General features: G+C 44.0%; 1 protein-coding gene and 1 non-coding gene across 2 annotated transcripts in view; one reads left to right on the top strand and one right to left on the bottom strand.

Annotated features, from left to right (window-relative positions):
• Positions 1-24,551, top strand: part of LOC124285993 (rotatin-like) — a 75,903-nt gene that overhangs the window by 21,473 nt on the left and 29,879 nt on the right. The window contains 17 exon segments of the mRNA XM_046722309.1: positions 468-584; positions 2,167-2,300; positions 3,282-3,450; positions 3,575-3,674; positions 6,631-6,731; positions 9,931-10,051; positions 11,015-11,111; positions 12,576-12,836; positions 13,507-13,728; positions 14,407-14,634; positions 15,922-15,993; positions 16,334-16,468; positions 17,305-17,380; positions 18,666-18,794; positions 18,917-19,018; positions 20,435-20,593; positions 22,969-23,073. Coding sequence (XP_046578265.1) covers positions 468-584; positions 2,167-2,300; positions 3,282-3,450; positions 3,575-3,674; positions 6,631-6,731; positions 9,931-10,051; positions 11,015-11,111; positions 12,576-12,836; positions 13,507-13,728; positions 14,407-14,634; positions 15,922-15,993; positions 16,334-16,468; positions 17,305-17,380; positions 18,666-18,794; positions 18,917-19,018; positions 20,435-20,593; positions 22,969-23,073 — 2,328 coding nt within the window.
• On the bottom strand, positions 17,878-17,950 carry Trnat-ugu. Its single transcript has one exon. It is a non-coding gene; the product is annotated as a tRNA-Thr (tRNA).

Raw genomic sequence — 24,551 nt, 5'->3', positions numbered from 1 at the left:
GCTGGTTTATGTGTGTGTCACTGTAAGGCTGGTTTTTGTGTGTGTCACTGTAAGGCTGGTTTATGTGTGTGTCACTGTAAGGCTTGTTTATATCTGTTCTATGTCTGTATGATCCAACCTGTGAAGGTCCAGGTTAGAATTGATCATCAGTAACCCATGCTTGTCGTAAGAGGCGACTAACAGGATTGGCTGGTCGGTCTTGCTGACTTGGTTGACACATGTCATCGTATCCCAGTCATGTAGATAGATGTTCATGCTGTTGATCACTGAATTGTCTGGTCCAGATTTGATTGTTTACAGACTACTGCCATATAGCTGGAATATTGCCAAGTTGGGTGTAAAACTAAACTCACTCACCGTATGACCCTATCAAATGTTTGAAACAGTGGCGCTTGTTTGTGTTTTTGAATAACCAGACACTGACAGAGGTCACTGTTAATGGGATGCTGTGTGTTTTATATCTGCAGGTTGCCACTGCTGCTGGTGACCTGACCTTGACCTTGCTACAAGGTCAACTGCTGATGACAGACTCACTGTGGCAGGAATTCACCACAGCTCTCACTAAGTCTCAGTCAGTACTCCAGGTAAGTCAAGTCCTCAGCATCAGCAACACAAACATGGGTATATGTAATGTAGTGAGTGAGTCTGTAGTGAGTGAGTCTGTAGTGAGGTTTAATGCAGACTTACAGGTATGTCAGTGTGCCAATATATTTTAGGAGGAAAACTAAAGTAATGCAAATATTGAATATTTTCCTCTTTGGAGAATACAGTAGTAATTGGGTCGTGTTGAGCAACCAATAGGATTTCTTGAATGCAAATCTGAGGTTCAAATTCGCATGTAATGGGATGCAACTATGAAATTTTGGCACCTTCTAGGTGAAGGTGTTGGTGAGGTTGTTGGTGAAGGCCGAACAAATGGGTTCATAAGAGTGATGGTGAGGGTGTTGATGAAGGTCGATCAAAGGGTTCATAAGAGAGTTGGTGAGGGTGTCGATGAAGCTCGATCAAAGTGTTCATAAGAGAGTTGGTGAGGGTGTCGATGAAGCTCGATCAAAGTGTTCATAAGAGTGTTGGTGAGGGTGTTGAGGAAGGTCGATCAAAGTGTTCATAAGAGAGTTGGTGAGGGTGTCGATGAAGCTCGATCAAAGTGTTCATAAGAGAGTTGGTGAGGGTGTCGATGAAGCTCGATCAAAGTGTTCATAAGAGTGTTGGTGAGGGTGTTGAGGAAGGTCGATCAAAGTGTTCATAAGAGAGTTGGTGAGGGTTTCATAAGAGATGGTGAAGCTCGATCAAAGTGTTCATAAGAGAGTTGGTGAGGGTGTCGATGAAGCTCGATCAAAGTGTTCATAAGAGTGTATGTGAGTGTGTTGATGAAGCTCGATCAAAGTGTTCATAAGAGAGTTGGTGAGGGTGTCGATGAAGCTCGATCAAAGTGTTCATAAGAGTGATGGTGAGGGTGTTGAGGAAGGTCGATCAAAGTGTTCATAAGAGAGTTGGTGAGGGTGTCGATGAAGCTCGATCAAAGTGTTCATAAGAGAGTTGGTGAGGGTGTTGAGGAAGGTCGATCAAAGTGTTCATAAGAGTGTTGGTGAGGGTGTTGATGAAGCTCGATGATGAAAAGCTCGATCAAAGTGTTCATAAGAGAGTTGGTGAGGGTGTCAATGAAGGTCGATCAAAGTGTTCATAAGACCGTTGGTGAGGGTGCTGATGAAGCTCGATCAAAGTGTTCATAAGAGTGTTGGTGAGGGTGTTGAGGAAGGTCGATCAAAGTGTTCATAAGAGTGTTGGTGAGGGTGTCAATGAAGGTCGATCAAAGTGTTCATAAGAGTGTTGGTGAGGGTGCTGATGAAGCTCGATCAAAGTGTTCATAAGAGAGTTGGTGAGGGTGTCAATGAAGGTCGATCGAAGTGTTCATAAGAGTGTTGGTGAGGGTGCTGATGAAGCTCGATCAAAGTGTTCATAAGAGTGTTGGTGAGGGTGTTGAGGAAGGTCGATCAAAGTGTTCATAAGAGTGTTGGTGAGGGTGTTGAGGAAGGTCGATCAAAGTGTTCATAAGAGTGTTGGTGAGGGTGTTGAGGAAGGTCGATCAAAGTGTTCATAAGAGTGTAGGTTAGGGTGTTGATGAAGGTGTTGATGAGGGTGTTGATGACGATGTGCTTGTTATAGTCATATGCTGACAGCGGCACTGTGCTAGGGAAGAGACTGAAGACGATGCTGGACCCAGTTTCTACTGCCGACAATCTGCCTCTCATTGAGAAGTTTCGAGGTACTCTGCGGCACATGTTCTCTGCTGACATGAAGTAAGTTGATGACATCACCAGGCAGGTGCTTGCATGTGGATCATTTGATTCTATGGCAAAGAACTGATATGTGACAAAAGCTTAATCACCATTCCTCCCAAACCAAATGTTAATATTATTTTGAAACTTAGGTAACATAAAAATAAATGGAAGTTGCATAACATAGTGATGTAGTGAGCTGACAAATCAGTGTTTACCTCTTCTAATACAAACTAAAGATTGAAAATGGTTCTTGTCATAAATATGCTATTTGTGAATTTAAAGATACTTGTCTTAAAGTATACTAACAATCAAAAGTTAGGCTCTCTAGTGTAAATGTAGCCACATACTTCAGTCAAATGTTCTAAACTAGATTTTGCTAAATATTCCATAATGTTTAAAGGTACTGTTTACACATGAACTGATGTAAAACAAATTTGTAACGTTGAAAAAAATATTTTCATGAGTTCAATAAATCATAAAACTCAGTGAAAATTGGCAAGTTCTTAGCAAAACTTTACACCAAAACACAGCTGTTCACATGCACAATAGTTACACATGGTTTTCAGAAAACCGATGCATGATCCTCGTGCAATTCATCTGCATAAGGTTTGCAGATGGTTCCCCTAAGTTAGTGGAGAAATTCATCTTCGATGTAACCGTATATATATATATACATATAGTGAAAGCTTTAAGTGAGTATAAACTTTAGAAGGGTAGTATAGTAGCATGTTTGGTTGCCTGGAGTAGTTTATCATTATCGCACAGCTGAACATTTTACCTACATTTACACTGTAACGATTGTCTTTTCAAGGTTAACAAACAACACAATGTTTTCATGTTATGGATAAAATGACAGTTTCAGATTAATCTTAACAGTGTGTGCATCTTGTGTATAGAAATATGCTGTGTCTGATTGTATGTGTAATTTGTGTATGATGTGTATGAATGTATAATTAAACTTGACACTGTGTATATTTAGTGGTATATGTCTTTCCCCAGACTTAGGGCAGAATCTCTGCGTCAGCTGGCATGGTTCCTCTCCAACGAGACCGACAGCTCTAACAAGATTCCCACCTTCTCTGAGCTGGACGTGTCTAACCTGGCCAACGTGTTCATCACTGAGACCCCGAGGTCCCTGGACCCTGACCCCGGCAGATCCATCTTCCAGGTGAGGACATCCAGCCTTCTTTGTCAGTTGGAGCCTTTTGTCATTCTCTATGTACAGTGTAATGTCAGATGTACGCCAATATCTACTCCCGGTATTCTATTTTCAATTGTCTTTGTACCTCCAGGTGAGCGACCTCCACCAGGTGTATGGCATCTTCTCCTCCAAACCTGTTGACCCTGGGGTCAAGAAATCAGCTGTTGATCAGCTGGCTGTCATGCTGCAAGGTAAGATACTGCACCAAGCATATTTTAACATGATGATGATGATGATGATGATGGTATTTATAAAACTGCAGCTGGCAGTGGCGTAACCTGGTGGGTAAGCTTTCGCTCATCATAACAGACTTGGGTTTGATTCCCCAAATGGGTATAATGTGTGAAGCCCATTTCTGGTGTCCCCTGTTGTGATATTACTGGAATATTCCCAAAAGTGGCGAAAAACTAAACTCACCTCATGTAACTGCTGCTTGTGTTAGCAAAGCTGTAAGTCATGTCTTATAGCTGCAGTTTATGTTCTTCCTGCTGCAGTCAGTGTTCATATAGTTGCAGCTGGCATTCATATTGCTGTAGCTGGTGTTCATATTGCTGCAGCTGGTGTTCATAATACTGTAGATAGTGTTCATGATGCTGCAGCTAGTGTTCATATTGCCACAGCTGATGTTTGTGATGCTGCAGGTTGTGTTCATGTTGCTACAGCTGGTGTTCATGATGCTGCAGCTGGTGTTTATGTTGCTGCAGCTGGTGTTAATGATGCTGCAGCTGGTGTTCATGTTGCTGCAGCTGGTGTTCATATTGATGTAGCTAGTGTTCATATTGCTGTAGCTAGTGTTCATATTGCTGCAGTTGATGCTTATGATGCTGCAAATTGCGTTCATGTTGCTGCAGTTGGTGTTCAGATTACTTCAGGTAGTGTTCATATTGCTGTAGCTGGCATTCATGATGCTGCAGCTGGTGTTCATATTGCTGCAACTGGTGTTCATATCTGCTGCAACTGGTGTTCATACTGCTGCAGTTGGTGTTCATATTGCTGCAACTGGTGTTCATATCTACTGCAACTGGTGTTCATACTGCTGCAATTGGTGTTCATATTGCTGCAGCTGGTGTTCATATTGCTGTAGGTGGTGTTCATATTGCTATAGTTGGTGTTCATATTGCTGAAGCTGGTGTTCATATTGTTGCAGGTGGTGTTTGTATTGCTGGAGCTGGTTTTCATATTGCTGCAACTGGTGTTCATATTACTGCAACTGGTGTTCATGTTGCTGGAGATGGTGTTCATGTTGCTGGAGATGGTGTTCATGTTGCTGCAGCTGGTGTTCATGTTTGTACAACTGGTGTTCATATTGCTACACCTAGTGTTCATATTGCTTGAGCTGGTGTTCATATTGCTGTAGGTGGTGTTCATGTTGCTGGAACTGGTGTTCATGATGCTGCAGTTGGTGTTCATATTGCTGCAACTTGTGTTCATATCTACTGCAACTGGTGTTCATACTGCTGCAATTGGTGTTCATATTGCTGCAGCTGGTGTTCATATTGCTGTAGGTGGTGTTCATATTGCTATAGTTGGTGTTCATATTGCTGAAGCTGGTGTTCATATTGTTGCAGGTGGTGTTTGTATTGCTGGAGCTGGTTTTCATATTGCTGCAACTGGTGTTCATATTACTGCAACTGGTGTTCATGTTGCTGGAGATGGTGTTCATGTTGCTGGAGATGGTGTTCATGTTGCTGCAGCTGGTGTTCATGTTTGTACAACTGGTGTTCATATTGCTACACCTAGTGTTCATATTGCTTGAGCTGGTGTTCATATTGCTGTAGGTGGTGTTCATGTTGCTGGAACTGGTGTTCATGATGCTGCAGCTGGTGTTCATATTGTTGCAGCTGGTGTTCATATTGTTGCAGCTGGTGTTCATGTTGCTGCTGCTGGTGTACATATTGTGAGGCTGGTGTTCATATTGCTTGAGCCAGTGCTCATATTGTTGCAGTTGGTGTTCATATTTCTGCAACTGGTGTTGATATTGCTGCAGCTGGTGTTCATATTGTTGCAGTTGATGTTCTTATTGCTGCCGCTGGTATCCATATTGTTGCAGCTGGTGTACATATTGTTGCAACTGGTGTTCATATTGTTGCAACTGGTGTTCGTAGTGCTGCAGCTGGTGTTCATATTGTTGGAGTTGATGTTCATAATGCTGCAGCTGGTGTTCATATTGTTGCATTTGGTGGTCATATTGCTACAACTGGTGTTCATGATGCTGCAGCTAGTGTTAATATTGCTGCAACTGGTGTTCACATTGCTGCAGCTGGTGTTCATATTGATGCAGCTGGTGTTCCTATTGTTGCAGCTGATGTTCATATTGTTGCAGCTGGTGTTCATATGGCTGCAAATGGTGTTCATATTGTTGCAGTTGATGTTGTTATTGCTGCCACTGGTGTTCATACTGTTGCAGCTGGTGTTCATATTGCTACAACTGGTGTTCATGATGCTGCAGTTGGTGTTCATTTTGTTGCAGCTGGTGTTCATATTGCTGGAGCTGGTGTTCATACTGCTGCATCTGGTGTTCATATTGCTGCAGCTGGTGTTCATATTGCTGTAGCTGTTGTTCATATTGTTGGAGTTGGTGTTCATATTGTTGCAACTGGTGCTCATGATACTGCAGATAGTGTTCATATTGCTGCATCTGGTGTTAATATTGCTGCAACTGGTGTTCATATTGCTGCAGCTTGTGTTCATATTGCTTCTGCTAGTGTTCATATTGTTGCAACTGGTGTTCATATTGCAGCAACTGGTGTTCATATTTCTTGAGCTAGTGTTCATATTGCTGCAATTGGTGTTCATATTGTTGCAGCTGGTGTTCATATTGCTGCAGTTGGTGTTCACTGTGCTGCATCTGGTGTTAATATTTCTGCAACTGGTGTTCATATTGCTGCAGCTTGTGTTCATATTGCATCTGCTAGTGTTCATATTGTTGCAGCTGGTGTTCATATTGCAGCAACTGGTGTTCATATTTCTTGAGTTGGTGTTCATATTGCTGCAATTGGTGTTTATATTGATATTGTTGCAGTTGGTGTTCATATTGCTGCAACAGGTGTTCACTTTGCTGCATCTGGTGTTCATGTTGGTGGAGCTGATGTTTATTTGCCTGCACTTAGCAGTGTTTGCTTGATATGATTATGTTCCTTCCTTCAGACCAGAACCTGCACACGACATTCCGGCAGGAGGGTGGCCTGGAAACAGTGCTGGACCTGGTGCGGACCGGGGTGGTGAAACAGCCTCAGGTGGATGCTCAGGTAGGTATAGAAACGCAGGGGTTTATATAAAACAAGTGGGTGGGTGAGCTGTCATAGCATATGAAACAGGGGGTCATATACGGGAGGGGTGGGATATGAGACAGGATGTCTTTAGACCTGTGAGACATCGGTCATATGGGAAAAGGGGGTACATGAGATGGGTTTATGTGGTATATAATGTGTATCATATAACAAGAGTCATAAATGATGATGGGTCATATATGAGGTAGGGGTCACACTATATGGAATATAATGTGAACTCTGATCATATGGAGTAGTGGGTCATACAACAAGAACCCTGTGATATAAGGGTCATATCATGAGGCAGGTGGAGATTTGACATGGGGATTATCTCATGGGGCAGGTGGAGATGTGACAAGGGGATTATCTCATGGGGCAGGTGGAAATGTGACAAGGGGATTATCTCATGAGGCAGGTGGAGATGTGACAAGGGGATTATCTCATGAGGCAGGTGGAGATATGACAAGGGGATTATCTCATGAGGCAGGTGGAGATATGACAAGGGGATTATCTCATGAGGCAGGTGGAAAATGGCAAGTGGATTATCTCATGAGGCAGGTGGAAAATGGCAAGGGGATTATCTCATGAGGCAGGTGGAGATATGACAATTGACAAGGGGATTATCTCATGAGGCAGGTGGAGATATGACAAGGGGATTATCTCATGAGGCAGGTGGAGATGTGACAAGGGGATTATCTCATGAGGCAGGTGGAGATATGACAAGGGGATTATCTCATGAGGCAGGTGGAGATGTGACAAGGGGATTATCTCATGAGGCAGGTGGAGATATGACAAGGGGATTATCTCATGAGGCAGGTGGAGATATGACAAGGGGATTATCTCGTGAGGCAGGTGGAAAATGGCAAGTGGATTATCTCATGAGGCAGGTGGAAAATGGCAAGGGGATTATCTCATGAGGCAGGTGGAGATATGACAATTGACAAGGGGATTATCTCAAGTGACTGAGAGGCATATCAAGGAGACATGGTAATAGATGCCAGCGAGTCATGTCATGAGACCGTGGATGATATCTCAGGGTTATAAGCAGGGATTGGCCATGTGAGACAGGTGATCACATGAGCTGGGGTCCTGCAGCACAGGTGTGTACGTTTACATAGGGCAATATAACACATATCACCCAGAGATTATACATCGCAGGCTTAGTTGAGGGGAGGTTGGATGGTGAGATGCGCAATGTTATTCATGACATGGGATCCTCTTACCCCACAGAAAGAGGGAAAAAAAAAAAGTTCTTTAATTGACATGTGTCTAGCTTTGTCAGTAGTCTTGAGGCAAGATGCAGACAGTGGTCGCCATGGCATTGTGTATCTTGCTTCCAAGTCCACTGTGACAAACTGGCCAGCGTGCCCCTGCCCCGCCTCTACCCCCAGTACCACAGCAAAGACTTCCTCACCCTTAGGCAGTTGCAGACATGCAACACAGACAAACCACACATCTATTTCCAGGTTCAATTGTCTTCAAGGGGTGTAATGAGGCAGTGAATGAGTGAATGTTTTCATAACCTGTAAATTTTCAAAGCTAGGCCATATTTGATCGTAGGAACGTTGCATGGAGCAATGTTGCCTTGGAGCAATCCTCAGTCACACAGCAATCAGTGCCTTCCTGAGTTTCACAATGGACTCCCACGCCTTGAGGGAATTTGCAGGCTATAGTGTCACCATTTCAGTCACTCACTGCCTTAACATCCTGTTCCTAGACTGGTATGGAGTCTTCTTGCTGTGCAGTGAAGCTAGGTATTTAGAATGAATATCTAAAGTGTGCCCTTCTACTTTGCATCTTAACATGATTAATAGTGTTCACAACTAAGCCTGGCAGTCAAGGTGTCCTTCACTTTGCTCTTCCTGGATTCAAATACCATTGGAGAAAATGTCAAGGATCCACTATTCCAGCCTATTTTTGAACACTGATCAAAATCTGACTTAGTACGATTGATTTAGAAAACTGGAGACCGATTACCGTGACCTGTGTGGCAGTTTGGCAGCTTTGTTATCGTTTTCTGTCCAACGCTAACATGACATGGAAATACAGTGGAAACCTGATAAGTAATATTTCAAGGGACTCGACAAATATTTTACTAATCAGGTATTTTACTTATCCAAACTTATCAAAACCTGCAAATGACAACCATGTACATGTATATATATATACAGCAGAATAACAGGTACCATTTGTAAGTAATATGGCATGTTTTATTCCGTAAAATTTCATTGAGTTACGTAATACATTTATAATACAAAGTAATATAAAAATTCCAATTGATCTTTTTCCGATTTCGCGCTAGATTTCCGCTTTTATTACTTGTCACATGACCGTAATGGCGGCCTGCTTCAAGTCATTCATCATGTAAATTGGATAAACTCACTGACATTGCTCATTGGTCTACTAACTGATAATTGCAAGCTATATAAAACGATGAACAACTGGCCTCCAGTTGTCAGTGTATTGTAGGTAGGATGTTTGTTTAGCTGGAGACTGACACGTGCCCCCTTGTCAGATTATGTGGTGATCGGATAACCAGATTTAGTTATCCGGTCTCTTTTGTTAAGTAATTTACTTCCAGGGACCGTGAGAACACCTTTAGTTAAGCGGTATTGTTTACCGAGTTTAGTTAATCGGACTCTAATAGTGATAATAGTGTTTACTATTCCGGCCTGTTTAGTTAAGCGGTCTTTAAATACTGAGGCGGTTTCCACTGTAGATGCATGCAGTCCTTTCTGGAGTTGCACTGTGCTTCATTGTTTGTACCAGTGGCTTGAGAGTGACTGCTGGTTGAATTGTTGTTTTCTGTTACATACTTGTTTTGTCCTTCACATTATGTCTAAAATGTTTTGGAAAATGTCTTATACAAGTGGTTAAAAGACGTATTACAAAATAAATAGAACCAGGTGATCATGGTATTTGCTGAGGTAACTCTCATGGAGCCATCAAAATAGTTAATTTCAGACTCCTTATTAGGATTGTTGTGTAATATGTGCCCTCACTTGATCAAATTAATGTTGCTCTGTGAGAATTATTTTCTCTGATGCTGGCTATTCTGCCATTAAAAATAGTACAGTTTCCATAACTCACTTGTTAAAGAGCACAAACAGTTCTTTGGTCGTAGTAACACGTACTTGTCATTTCCTTAGCTCTTGTTACAAGTTTTACTTTATTTCAGAACGCCAACATCCCCTACCTGTCGGCATGTGTGACGATTCTACGACATCTCCTTCATCACGACTACACACTGAGACACAACCTGGCACATGATTCTCAAATCTACTACTGTCTTGTAAGAGGTGAGTGATGACTTCATGGAGGACTCCCTGCAGCTGTTATCGGTTAAAGATTACACTCTGCAGCTGTTACTTGTAGACTACACTCAACAGCTGTTACTAACAGACTTCGCTCGACAGCTGTTACTTGTAGACTACACTCTGTAGCTTTAACTTGTTGTAGACCTCACCCTACAGCTCTTCTGTGTTGTATACTTCATCCTTCAGCAGTTACCTGGTGTACACATCACTCACTAGCTGTTACCCTGGTATAGACTACACTATGCATCTGTTACCTTCTTCTAAATGTTACTTTACTGGTGTTACCTGGTTATAGACTTCACCCTTCAGCTGGAGATTTTAACTACAGCTGTTACTTTTATATTTCAGCCTCCACCTGTTAATGTTGTAGATTTCTTGATAGACTTGAGACAATATACCTGTCACCTTGCAAACGTCATAGGTTTTACTTGTTACAGACTGCTATGCAACTGTACGTTGTAATAGTCTTCCTCCTACAGCTGGACTTTCTCCAACAGCTGTTACCTGTCATGGACAGCCCCTTACAGCTGTTACCTGTCATGGACTTTCCGCTACAGCTGTTACCTGTCATGGACTTCCCCTTTCAGCGTTACCTGTCATGGACATCCCCCTTCAGCTGTTACCTGTCATGGACTTCCCCCTACTGCTCTTACTTGTCATGGACATCCCCCTACACCTGTTACCTGTCATGGACCCCTACAGCTGTAACCTGTCATGGACTTCCCCTACAGCTGTTACCTGCCATGGACTTCCCCTTACAGCTGTTACCTGTCATGGACCCCTACAGCTGTGCCTGTCATGGACTTCCTGTCATCCCCTACAGCTGTAACCTGTCATGGACTTCCCCTACAGCTGTTACCACCTTTCAGATGTTACCTTAATAATGGTCTCCACCCTACAGCTGTTACCTTCATTCCTCTCTATGCCTTGTGTTTGTTGTTACAGTTGCCCTGATGTTCCAGAAAGATGAGAAGGTGTGTTACGAGGTGTCACATGTCCTCACGCTGCTGTTGCATGATGAGGTGGCCAAGTTTGATGTCAGGTACGTGTGACTTTATCCCTCACACAGGGTTTCAACAATCACATGGTATTGTCTCAGTCAGTTCTGGCTTACTGATTGATATTTACTGAGAATCAAGAAATGTAAACTTGATGATATTTTTTTTCGAGTGGCGACCCAACAGACGTTTTTCCATCATGATATATTTTTCCTTATCGTGACTCATGATCTTTTGCTTATCTCCCTTTCCTATGCGAATGGTAGTGGAACACCTGAATCCTTTGATGTTCCCGAAGTGGACGTAAAAATACACTCACCCACGAGTTACCTCCCTTTTCCCGCATAAACAGTCATGTGACTAGCCTTACTTGTCACTCTCTCCTGATTTTACCATTTGCATAGGAAAGGGAGATAAGCAAAAGATCATGTGTCAGGATAAGTATAAAATATCAATTTTACTTAAAAAATTACATTTACTTGCCTAATTCTCAAAAATGAATTGCAACTTAAAGTTCTACCTAAAGTATGACCAATCACGTATGAAAGGTTGCCGCTAATCTTGAACATAGCTCAGTAGAGTACTTCCGTGTGTTTGCATGTAGTGATGTTTTCCTAAAAACAACACACACTGCATAGGCCAGATAAGCCTATCAAACAGTCTCTAAAGACAAAGAATGTGTGTGTGTCTGGACTGTCAGATGTACTGATTGAGTAAATTTTGTTCGAGTATCTCTTGTTTGACATGTGACATGTAAGTACTAGAATGCTAGTAATCAGTGTCATTGCTTAACTGATGTATTGTCTCAATCTGTTTTTTGATTACATAAACTGGTAAATAACAAAGAGATAATGAGACATGTTATTTGTTTTTTGTTTATTGCGTTTGACCAGCAAATTGCATCATGATATTTTTGCGAGCTCATGTCACTCGTAATTTTCGCAAAAATATCATGATATACAGTATTCAGTATACACTACGTCCCAGTGAGTAAACCTATTATTATCTCTGTGAGTAAAACTGATCCCAAAAGCTTCATACTGGTTAGAAACGTGCTAGAATTCCGGTGTTTTATTTCTGTGAATATGAAAATGTGCCATCAAAGTTAAATTTCATCCTCCATTGATACAGCTGGCAAACTACAAATGAATCACTGAGTAATCTGTCAGATTTATATTACCTTGATCGAGATGTTTGAATTATTCAGTGCTTCATTTAATGTTATATGAAATGTGAATAGTTGCAAAATTGGTATTTCGTATAATTACTTGGTTGATATATCCCACTATGCAGATTTGATGAAAATGATACATAAAAGTTGAAGTCTATTTTCATTCAGCAAACCTTTCCACATGCTATAAAGAAAGCATCTGCCTTCCAGCTACTTGTCAGTTACAGCTTCCTCAAGAGGTAACATAACCAAAACCTTTCAGCAAAATTGACTGTTTACGTGTAATGAACATATCCATTGATGCAGCTGTACAGCACACACATACTTACAATTACAGCACATCTAAAGGAGGGAAGCTTGGAATGGCCTTCACCTTGCCTTCCATCATCACCAAGAGGTACCGACTGCCTTTCCGCCCTGCTGTCCATCATGAAGTCAGCCCTCATTGTGTGGTTATCCCCCCTGCGGAAGACCCGCTTCAGTGCGGCCCCGCACTAGAGAAGCTATGTGTTGCCTGGAATGTAGCGTGGAATGGTGGCATGGAGGAACTTTTTAGCCTGGTCAAGATGGAGAAACAAGATGGAGAGCCCAAGGAACAGTATGTACAATGTGTTGTTGTATGTGCCATGGGGATACAGGGTTAGAACTGGTCTCCAGGACCCTGGTTGTAAGAGAAGATGTAGTGGATATGTGTTGGCCTATGTTAGTTTGGTTGCTTGGTTGTTTTTATAACGCCGCACTCCAGCAATATTCCAGCTATATGGCGGCGGTCTATAAATAATCGAGTATGGACCAGACAATCCAGTGATCAACAGCATGAGCATCAATCTACGCAATTGGGATGCAATGACATGTCAACCAAGTCAGCGAGCCTGACCACCCGATCCCGTTAATTGCCTCTTACAACAAGCCTGGGTTACTGAAGACCAATTCTAACCCAGATCTTCACAGACTGCCTATGTTGATGTGGCTTGATGTGGCGAATACCATAAGATACACATACAATCAAGCAAACATCGTAGTTTAGCATTTCACAGAGTATGCTGTTTGGGATCAAATGATAAAATGTCAGCATACTAAATGTGTCAATATATGTGAATAGCATTGAGCTACTGTATGTATGTCAGGATATATCATGTTCAGGATTTTACTGTGATCTAAGAAACAGATTTTACTGTGATTATTACAAACCAGGAGCAACCGGGTTTAGTATGTTATACACATTTTCACTGATTATACTATACATTATGTGTATATTTTGTTTTAAGATTTTCCAGCAAGTTGCAGTTGTCAGCGGCAATGAAACGAGTGCTGGAAGTGACTGACTTCCGCTGGGGCTTCCAGCAGGGCGTGTACGGCATCAGCAACGCCACATCCCACAGTGCTGTGGAAGCTGCCCTTACTCGCCTCAACAGCTTCATGATTAACATTGGGAGTCTCCACTCCAGTGAGCTGCTGCCCAGTAAAGACTGGTTCACTATCCTGGGAAGGTGAGTCTTGCAGCTAGGAGTGAGTGAGTGGAATACAGCGCCAAAAGAGTGAGTGAGTGAGTGAGTGAGTTTTTAGTTTTATGCCGCTTTAGCAATATTCCAGCAATATCACAGCAGGGGACAGCAGAAATGGACTTTGTACCCATGTGGGGAATCAAACCCGTGCTTTTGGCATAGTGGGCAAATACTTTAACCACTGGGCTACCCTACCGACCCAAATGCAACAATGAGAAGAAATTTCATTGTGATTGTTGACATTTCACTAAATCAGAGACTGCATCATTATATTTTGTTCAATATGACCTTTCTGTGGAGTTGTCCTTCTAATTCACAGATCCAGTGAAGAATCTGGTTAAGAATACCACAAAGGCAGTCAGTGCTTGTCTGATTGTGGATAGACCACTGTCATTTGGCTGGAATATTACACATCTCTTACAATGACATATTCTTATAAATAGTATTTGAAGATTTTAAGATAGCTACCTTTCAAAATAAAGTCCACGCTAAGACAGTGTTATGTGAAGAATTATTTTGGTACAGTAAATTTAACCCATAATGTAACATGTTAATTTGAATATTTTATGAACATGGTCTGTAAATAGTCCAATATGTCAGCGTCGAAATGATGGACTACAGACAAAGCACCATTTCATATGTAACCCTCAATTCTTGCTGTAGGTTTGTCCAGGTGATGCCAACATCTGTTGCTGATGAGAGTCTGCTGCTTGAGGTCCTCAAATTTGCCAGCATCACCCTCAAAATGTGCAATCAGGCATCACCTGACATGCTGCCATGGCTTGCAGACAAGCTGTATGATGCAACAGGGCCATTGATTGGTCTACTGAACAGGTCAGGTGGGACAGACATGGGAGATGACCATGCTGACAGCAATGTTACCAGGAAAAGGTAATTGATATATTTATTTGATTATTACTACTGCCATCACAAAAGTGATACTAGGTGGTAACAAATGAATATGGCTCAAGGTATCTTCTAAACAATAAACTGTGGTGGCTTCTGTTTTCAAGTTTACTAACATTTGTGTTTGTTGAAATCAATAAAATGCTCTCTAGCAACTAAAATGCTGAATTTGTTGACTTTTTTCTCCACTCTTGTGCCATTCCAAGCTACCTCTCTGAATACACCTTGCTTCATGTTGGGGCCTGATTGTGTTCCTTGTATGTCATTGATAAAGTATTGGAACGGATGAACACTTGAACCAATATCGTCTGCCTACAGAACTATCAGTGGTTATATCAAAACCTTGATCTAGATTGATAGGTAGGTGCAAGATAGATGGATGTCTGTAGACTTTACATGCAGTTAATTCTTGACTCTTCACCTTATCTATTGCTACCTCAATGGGTGCATACTGAAGGGCTAACAAGCAGCCACAGAATAATGTGTAAGAAGGTTAAAGAAGTTGAAATCCATCTTGTGCCTCGAGCCACTACTTTTGAATGCCTATCGAAATTTCTCAAAGCTTGATAAAGGTGTTAGGATCTGCACCGAAAACGTCACATCCCCTGCAATAAAGAAGTTGTCGATCCATAAAAAGTGTTCCTCTTCATCATAGCAGCTTCTAAATGCCACTTAAGGAAGTGATTAAACCAGCCTGTGCACTTAAACTAACAGTAGATTTTCAACTTCTACCTACAGTTTATCATGTCATGACCTGTAGATTGACCTCAGTGTTTCCTCTGCCATGATCTTACCTTGTTTCAGCAGGGAAACCCATTAACACTTGGTTCACTTTACATTGTTGTGTTTGCCATATATACTCAGAGGCAAAAGTTTGGATTTTTTCATTGGTAATCTTGTGGTTTTGATCCAGACAAAGTATGTGTTAATACGGTCAAAGAACTGCATCAAGCAGTTATTCAATTGAAATTTGTAAGCTTGACATATTCAAGAAATATGGCCGGCAATGTTCTTTGAAAAGCTGGACAATCATTGCAGATTATTTGCACTCAGTGCAGTCTTAAAAAGTCAGAAAAACACCTCCATTCATCATTTTGGAACAAGTTTGACATGCGCTGCCTTGGGGAAAGTTACAAATGGACCTATAATTGTGCTTCAGCCTGGTACCTTGTTGACTGGAATATGGAAACTATCACTGAATTTGTGTATTTGATGATTAAAAAAGGGAGGACTCCAGTTGTCAGTTGCCCATACATGATGTTCCTGTTCCAGGTCTCTGGACCGACAGCTGCTTCACTTCATAGCCACCTTCAACAGCCAGCTGCCATATCAGCTCTGCAAGAGGTGAGGCACTGTACAGTAATGATACAGGCAACATTAGCAGTACTCCATGTGATCTAGGGGTGATGTAAATGGAGTTCCATCACTGAATCAACTGAACTATAAAAGTTGAACCTCAAGATATACGATAATGAATCCTTTTTGAAAGATAAGCTTCAGACTTTACATGTGAATAATTTCATTTTGTTGTCATTCTTGGCAAGTGTGTTCTACAGATTATGTCACATGGAAAATATCCTGACGATATTGTGTGTTTAGAACTGCAAGTAATGAAAAACTACTGATGCTACTAATTGAAGTGGTTGTGCCAAAAGAAACATAAGGTTGTTGTTTTCACTCACAGCTTGAAGATGTACCAGATGCGAGGTGACCTTGCCAAGAAGCTCTTGCTGCGACTGAATGTGACAGATGCTCCCCACTTCTACAACCTGGCCTCTCTGGAGGGGACGCTACAGTGCTTGATGCATCTGACTGCAAGGTGGGTGGGGTGGAGGGACGCTACAGTGCTTGATGCATCTGACTGCAAGGTGGGTGGGGTTGAGGGACGCTGCAGAGCTTGATGCATCTGACTGCAAGGTGTGTGAGGTGGAGGGACGCTGCAGTGCTTGATGCATCTGGCTGCATCTGACTGCAAGGTGGGTGGGGTAGAGGAATGCTGCAGTGCTTGATGCATCTGACTGCAAGGTGGGTGGGGTGGAGGGATGCTGCAGTGCTTGATGCATCTGACTGCAAGGTGGGTGGGTTGAGGGACACGACAGTGCTTGATCAGCGTGACTGTGTGGTTGGTGGGGTGGAGGGACGCTACAGAGCTTGATCAGCGTGACTGCGTGGTGGGTGGGGTGGAGGGACGCTACATTGCTTGATGCATCTGACTGCAAGGTGGGTGGGTTGAGGGACACGACAGTGCTTGATCAGCGTGACTGTGTGGTTGGTGGGGTGGAGGGACGCTACAGAGCTTGATGAGCGTGACTGTGTGGTGGGAGGGGTTGAGGGATGTTGCAGTGCTTGATGCATCTGACTGCAAGGTGGGTGGGTTGAGGGACACGACTGCTTGATCAGCGTGACTGTGTGGTTGGTGGGGTGGAGGGACGCTACAGTGCTTGATGTATCGGACTGCAAGGTGGGTAGGGTGGAAGGACACTTCAGTGCTTGATGCACTGTACTGAAGGGTGGTTGAAGGGGACATTGCAGTGCTTTTGCATCTGACTGCAAGAGGGTGGGATGGAGGGACATTGCAGTGCTTCGTGCACTTGATGTGAGGTGGGTGGGGCAAACTGTGTACAGGTAGGGGTAAACTGTGTGTGTGTGTTGCAGGCCAGGTTGGAGCCATGAGTGCACAGATGTGGACAGCAGCTCCCTCTGTTCCCAGGTCCTCGCCTGTCTGCTGGAGGTAAGGGCTACATTGTTACCTGAAGATGTGTGTGTGTGATTTTGTGTCTTTTCTTGAAAGTGTTTGTATGTGTTACATTGTGTCATATTAATGTGTGTTACATTAACTCTCTACCTGAATATCATACTTTTAAGGCTCATTTCTATAGTAAGCATCACCATGACTTCAGGTAAACCTAACAGTCTACCAAACACATGAGTGTGTTACATTAACTCTCTACCTGAAGATGTGTATTACATAGTCTCTTCACCTAAAGGTGTTTGTGTGTGTGAGACAATGTCTCTTTACCATAAGGGCTGTAGGTGTTGATTTAAACAAACTGTCTTTCATCTTTACTTCTGTGGAGATATTTCAATATTTTCAATCATTTCATGTGATATAATTTCTTTGTTGTGTTCCCCTTTTCACACAATATTGCTTTACTAATTGCATATTGAGGACATAGATTAGAGAGTTGACTAGTGATACATTCTCTGTTGACTGAAAAAGAAAACTTCAGCCCCCAGTGAGGATCGAACTCACGACCCCTGGTTTACAAGACCAGTGCTCTAACCACTGAGCTATGGAGGCTTGTGTACTGTAGAGGTTCTTTCTGTGATTCATGTAGCAGAGATCTATCTGGTATTAGGACCTTTGACAATTTGCATAATCGATGCATAATGGATGGAGGTATTGACAGTTCCAGTAATGCAGAACATCATCTGGTCCCAGGTTTTATTGATGTCTGTTGATCTTATGCATCTGATCAATAACACAGCAAGGCCTGCTTAGTGTTAGTACATGTTGACAAAAAGGAATAAATAGTTAAACAACTCTTGATATATATATGTGTAGTTTTGTTGAACATTAAAGCCCCTGTTGCTTATTTTCAGCATTTCTTATCCAAGGTTTATACAAGTATGAAATGGTCTTGGAAGTTTATGCCCTTTTATTAAAATGACAGCCATGAAAAGTCTTGAAAATCACCCAAATAGCTTGAAAAGCCATATTGTAACAAAAGATGTTTATTTGTTGATAAAAGTATCAAAATTCATGACATGCTTAAATTATTTTTTACTTAGCTTGTGAAAATAGATCTTGTATGAAAACTCATAGTGCTGATACTCCTATAAATGTCTTATGACTAGAATACAGTCTGGGTGAATTTAACAAGGTGACAGACCATAGCTAATAACCAAATTAGAAAAGAATTTAAAATGGCTGAAAACTTTTGACATATTTGAAAATGGTCTGAATTTTAGTGCTCTAATCTTATGGTTCTTGTTATGATTTCCTGTGTTCCTAGGTAGTGTCGGCCTTTCACATCGGACGTGGCAGCACTTCTATGTCGTACATGGGGAAGGGCGTGACCAAGTCCGCCACCATGTGCCTGCGTCACCTGGCCCATGAGATGGCCATTGTCACGGACGACCAGGTGAGACAGGATTTATGATTGCAGTATTCAATCTATCATATTGTGTACCCTCAGATTATAACAGTATACGGTCTATAATGTAATATCCAAGAGCTGAAGCAGGGTTCCTTGTCTGTCTCCAGGACTGGCCACGGAGCTGGATCTACAGTCGGCGGACGACAGATGGAGCTGGGGAGCCGGGGCTCAACTGGATGCTGACTCTGTGGGCCTACAGAGACCCTGAGGTACTTCACTCAGTGTCAGTCAGCTACATACTGGCTGAACTGGTCAAAAAACTCGACTGATATTGAATCAGCAATTTGAAAGCATTAAGGCTCTCATTCTCTTCCCACAGAGGTTACTTGTCATATCTTCCTACGAACCTCTGTTCTAATACGGCCCTTTCATGGTGCGAGTGTTCAGGATTCGTCATTGGTTGCAATCAGATTTAGTTGTGCAATCAGCGACGTTGTTTCAAAAGTGATCATTCGCAAGGCCTCGGTAATTTCCATATGCTTCGAGAAAACTAGAGCCTCTTCCCCTGTGCGATGCGCAAACGTTTCTCCTAGACAGAACTCAATCATGTAATGGCGGATCAATGGCATCTCCATCGCCCTCGTTGACAACGGACAAGCTAGTCATTAAATGTTTTGTGTGTCACATCAACACAATTCCCTGCTGAGGGGGGACATTTGTGGCCCCACATTTGTTTGTATTAGTCAAGCTGGATCTAAGTCGACATAACACGTGTTCTGATTGGATAAAAAGACTTTTTGCCGCTAGGGGATTTTACGAGAACTGGGAAATATGGCCGTATTAGAACAGAGGTTCGCAGGAGGATATGACAAGTAACCTCTGTGGGAAGAGAATGTAAAGCTCTCAGTACTAGTGGAACTGTCCAACTGCATCCTGCATAAGGGAGCAAGGGATGCTGGGGGATCTTACCCTCTGTAGTTTGATGTGCGGATGACCTTTGTCACTTCAGATGGATAAACTTATGAACTTAGCACCCAGTCTTTGTATATCAACGATGAATAAGCATTTTGGAGATACCAAACTTACATTCTTGAAAAACATTTACTGTCAAAAACCTACTTATATTGTCAGAGTTTAGCATATGATCAGATTTATTATGTTCTTTCACAAGTATTTTGTGGGCATTCAATAATAGGTATAACAGTGAGTAACTGTTCATGATATTGTTTTCTTCTTTGATACAAACTTCATGCCCTGCCGTGATATTGCTGGAATATTGCTAAAAGCGGTGTAAATCTAAAACTCACTCACTCAGACTCACAAACTGCTTGTAAAGATGTTTATCTGCCGGAATCTGTGGTCCATTGTCAGGCAGTCAGGCATAATGGGAGACCATAACTCAGGCAGTAGTATTAGTAACCTACTCAAGCTTTACCTCCTCTTGTCTTCTATTTGTGCAAGGATTGGATGTTTAAGGGACTGAATCTCAGATTTACCTCCATGGGTTGTCCATGTGATCATTTATGGATTTGTGGATTTCATCAAAGTGATAATCACCTACTACAGTGTGTGTCAGTCTAGGTTTTCCTCCCTCATTAAGCTGACATTGTAGGAAGTGACTGAAACATTGTTCAAGATATGATGAATCTCACTCTCTGACTCTACACACCTGTCCACATTTCCAGGTGCGAGCTGCAGGCCTGGGTATAGCAGTAGCCCTGACATCCACTGAGATGGGCCGCATCATCATCACAGAGAACTGTAAACATATCCCAGGGGGCATCTGGGGGGCAGCCTTCAGCATCCTGCTGGACCAATCAGAGTGCAGCATGGTCCGACAACAGGTAAGACACAGGACCCTTTGTTAGCTCAGCTGTTGTAACCATGAGGTGACGATATGGATGACTGATATCTAACATTTTGCTTTGAATTTTTATGTAGGCCATGTGACATTACAGGGACAATAGCTTGAGATTCTTTTTCAGAAGAAGTCCTCCTTGGGGTACATATAAGCATTAAAATGTCCATTTTAAATCCTACGACAGTTGTAACTATATTTTTAATAAAATATTTACAAAACAAAAACTCGCTTTGTCTTGTGAGACCACCCCCTACAGGGCCCCACCGACCAACACAGCCAAGAGCAGGTAACTCTCGCCGCCTACCTCGTGACCTCACTTTTCATGCTGTCGCTCTGTTGAATAGACGCGGCGCGGGTGTTCGCTTCGAAGTTTGCTCTCCCACCGATAATGATGAGTGTAAAAGAGTCTCAATCTGTATGTATGGTTCCTTTCTCGCGCACGGGCTGCTAGATGGACGCCATATGTGGATATTTTCATTCATCTTTGTTGTAACTTTGCCGTGGGTTCTCTGTTTTCCAGCCATGTGGCAGGCAAAATGGCGGACCGCTACGATCGCGGGTTTCCTTGCTATATGTTCTTGGTAGCTTGTAGTAGGGAGTTCATATATTATGTTTGCATATTATATGGTAGGCTTGCCTAAATTCTCTTCTTTCAGCCAATTTGTGGTAAGTCGTTGTTGAGTAATTTTGATAGTGTTCGCTTCAGATCACCAACTTTACTCTATCACTAGTACACGAGGGGTGGCTAGCCTTTTTCTGCTTTGCATTGTATGTTTAGTATTTAAATGGCTGTAGCTTGTAGCATTTATATATCGCCCGCGGCGGATTATTCTTGCTATTACTTGTGTTTATGTGTTTGCTGCTTCACAGTTCCTGCTAGTAACACTGGCGCGGTTCTGTTTGTTGCAGTTTAAGCCCTGTGCAGTGCCATGCACACTACCGCCACAGGATGGTTATAAAGTGTGCCTCCGTGTTTAGCCGAGGACGCCACGACGCATCAAGGATGCTCATAATAAACGCCTTTAAGGCCAATATTCCTGTTACATTATGTTGTATTATGATACATATTTCATACGCTTACACACAACGCGGCTCATAGGCCGAGGTTGTGGTTTTGTCTGGGTTTCTACCACGCCAAGATTCTTTTCCGACACGCAGATTTTATGTTTTTCACTAATCTGCTTCAGGCGGGGGATAATATTTGATAAAAGGTTTCTAAGGAAATCCCTTTATCGTTTCCCCCGCAAACAATGTTGCTGACTTAAATATGACTCAATTTGCTTCACTATTGCAGCAACATATTCTTCAACATAATGTCAATTCGATGATTGATAGCGCCATGTCCGGCCCGTAAGGAGCTCGCTCGCAGCGTTGATCTCGGCGGTAAGTTCACCAGGTGTCGCCTGTGGTGAAATTCCACCGATTGACACGGTGCTGTCTGGGTTCCGCAAGGAGCTCAGCACGCCTGTCGCCGGGGTGGATCGGACGATCTGGGGGTTACGCGCCCGAGCTCTGGCTCGAGAACGCCCCTCCCAGGCAGCTTGATCCTGGCTTCGCTCAGGTGATGGTGTGCCTTCGCACCTTGTGGCTTACCTAGCTTCGGCTCAGGTTCGCCACGGGCGCCTGGCGCCGGGCGATGCAGGTTTTGCCCTGTTCGCGCTGGTGCCCTGACTGGCGGTCGCCAGGCGCAGACCAGCTCGGGACACCTCGGCGCTTCGCACCTTGTGGCTACCTAGCTTCGGCCTCAGGTTCGCCACGGCGCCTGGCCGGGCGATGCAGGTTTCGCCCTCTGCAGGTTTTGCCCTGGTGCCCTGACTGGCGGTCGCCAGGCCGACCAGCTCGGGACACCTCGGCGCCACGCGGTCAGTCGGGTTGCCCGGAAACCTGTATATCGGCAGGTTCCTCTCGGCCTCGTCTGTTCCACTGAGCTGCCGATCACCTCGGGCGCCCTAGGTCTACCTGTGTCCACCAGGGGCAACCTGCATTGCCAGGCTACTCCCTTGTGTCTCGACTGCAGATCGGACTAGCACCGACCTGGGCTTCGCCCCGCACGGAGCAGATCCCCGGGCGCTGTTAGCTCAGGTCTCGCCTGATGTCTATCGATGCCCTGGCCAAGAGGCCGCTGAGTGTGACGAAGCTGCCGATCACCTCGACGCCGAGGTCTACCCGGCACACCAGGGGAGCCCTGCATTGTCAGGCCACTCCCATGTGTTGGGGATCGGGTTCGAACTCGAACCGCCGACCGAAAGACTGACGCATATACATGTGTATGTATGGGTATTTATATAGCGCTATAGGCTATGTTTTGACTATACGCCAGTGCTTTTGGAGAGTACTTGGGGAAACCTGATTTATCAGGCTACTCCTACGCAGTCTCGATCGGGTTCGGCTCCAGAACAGCTGAGCTTCGCTCTGGCGGATTCTCTGAACCCCGCGGGTAGCGCCGACCCAGGCTTCGCACTGGTAGGGCGCAGATTCCCCGACAACGGTAGTTCAGGTCTCGGCGCCGTAGTTCAGGTCTCGCCTGATGTCTATCGACGATTGACCTAGATGCCATCGAGTGTGCCGGTGTGACTGTCACCTCGCCGCCCGAGGTCTGTCTGAGTGCTTGTGAAACCTTGATTGTCAGGTTTCTCACATGTGCCTCGAATCGGGTTCAGGCTCGCACAGTGGACAAGTCGATTTGAGCTTCGCTCATTTCGCTACTTTGAACTTACCACTAAGTAGGTTCGCCCCTGAGGGCAAGTGCGCGATAGAATCGCTGCTGTGTTGCCGCAGGTGTTGTCCATGTCGACTACCCGAACCGCTGGAGTTCGGCCTCCGAGGGAAGCCTGCTTCCAGCACGCATCCGGGACAAGGCCTCACACTCTACCGCCAGTCTGCCGTTGTTTCCCCTTCACAGCTCAACGCTGTATGCTCCACTGGCGCATCTCAGCTGCTGAGGGAGCTGGTGGAAAGGGGAGAGCCGCCGGTGGAATTTTTTCGCCGGGCTTACTCTGGGCGTATCTGACGGGGCAACTCTCATCTGGCTAGGGACTGCATTGTAGCTGTGCCAGTCAAATGATGAGGGCGGTTATGGGCATATACCGACAGTTTCGGTGGAATACGGAAGTCTGTTGAGCTTCGCTACTTCAGGTGCCCAGGCATCGCAAACGCTAAGTTGCCGACTGCTGGGGTTACTATATTCTGCCGCGAACACCGGGCGAGCCACACACACTCCTGTGTCGGCTTCCCGAGACGGCGACAATACTCCGCGCCGAGATCCAGTCTTTGCTGGGGTAGGCAACCAGTGTGGTGGTTTCCAATGGTCAGGAATATGTGGGGTTTGACTCCACTTATTTCATAGTTGCCATTACGAACGGAATGTTCAGACCCATTCTCATCTGAGAGCTGAACAAGTTTATAGAGGTACTGTCCTTCAAGATGGAGACACCGCTACCGGGTGATCTCATCTGCCGAGACAGGGATTGGCGACGCCAATCGACCTCGAGGTCGCACTTCCTTGTTCCATTGCACCCTGATTTCAAGATTTACCTTCGGTTTCTTGTTTGACGGACGCGCTACCAGTTTCGCGGTGCTCTCCTTAGGCTACATTACGGTGCCAAGGGTGTTCACCAAATTGAGGTTTATTACAGCTCAGATAGCCAGATCGCAGTGCCGTGTTGTCACCCGCATATAGGCTTACTGACTCATCGTGGGTTTCAGATAACTGTTGAGTCTCGACCTCACGCATCAGTTACTTAAACTGGGCGGAATTGTCAACCTCACGCAGTCAGATGGACAGACGCCAGGCGCTCTCCCGAGGGTCCCCACCCTGGAGACACCGCCGCCTCAGTCCAGCCAGATACATCCCTACCGGTTAGGGCGATGTTCTGGGTGACCTGCAGCCTCTTGAGACGGTCACAACCTGCACATCAATGTGCTGGATTTGACAGCAGTCA

Source organism: Haliotis rubra, unplaced genomic scaffold, assembly GCF_003918875.1.
Source record: "Haliotis rubra isolate DU_JTF1 unplaced genomic scaffold, ASM391887v1 Scf372, whole genome shotgun sequence".
In the NCBI taxonomy this organism is placed as follows: domain Eukaryota; kingdom Metazoa; phylum Mollusca; class Gastropoda; order Lepetellida; family Haliotidae; genus Haliotis; species Haliotis rubra.
This window is presented reverse-complemented; position numbering and strand designations above follow the sequence as displayed.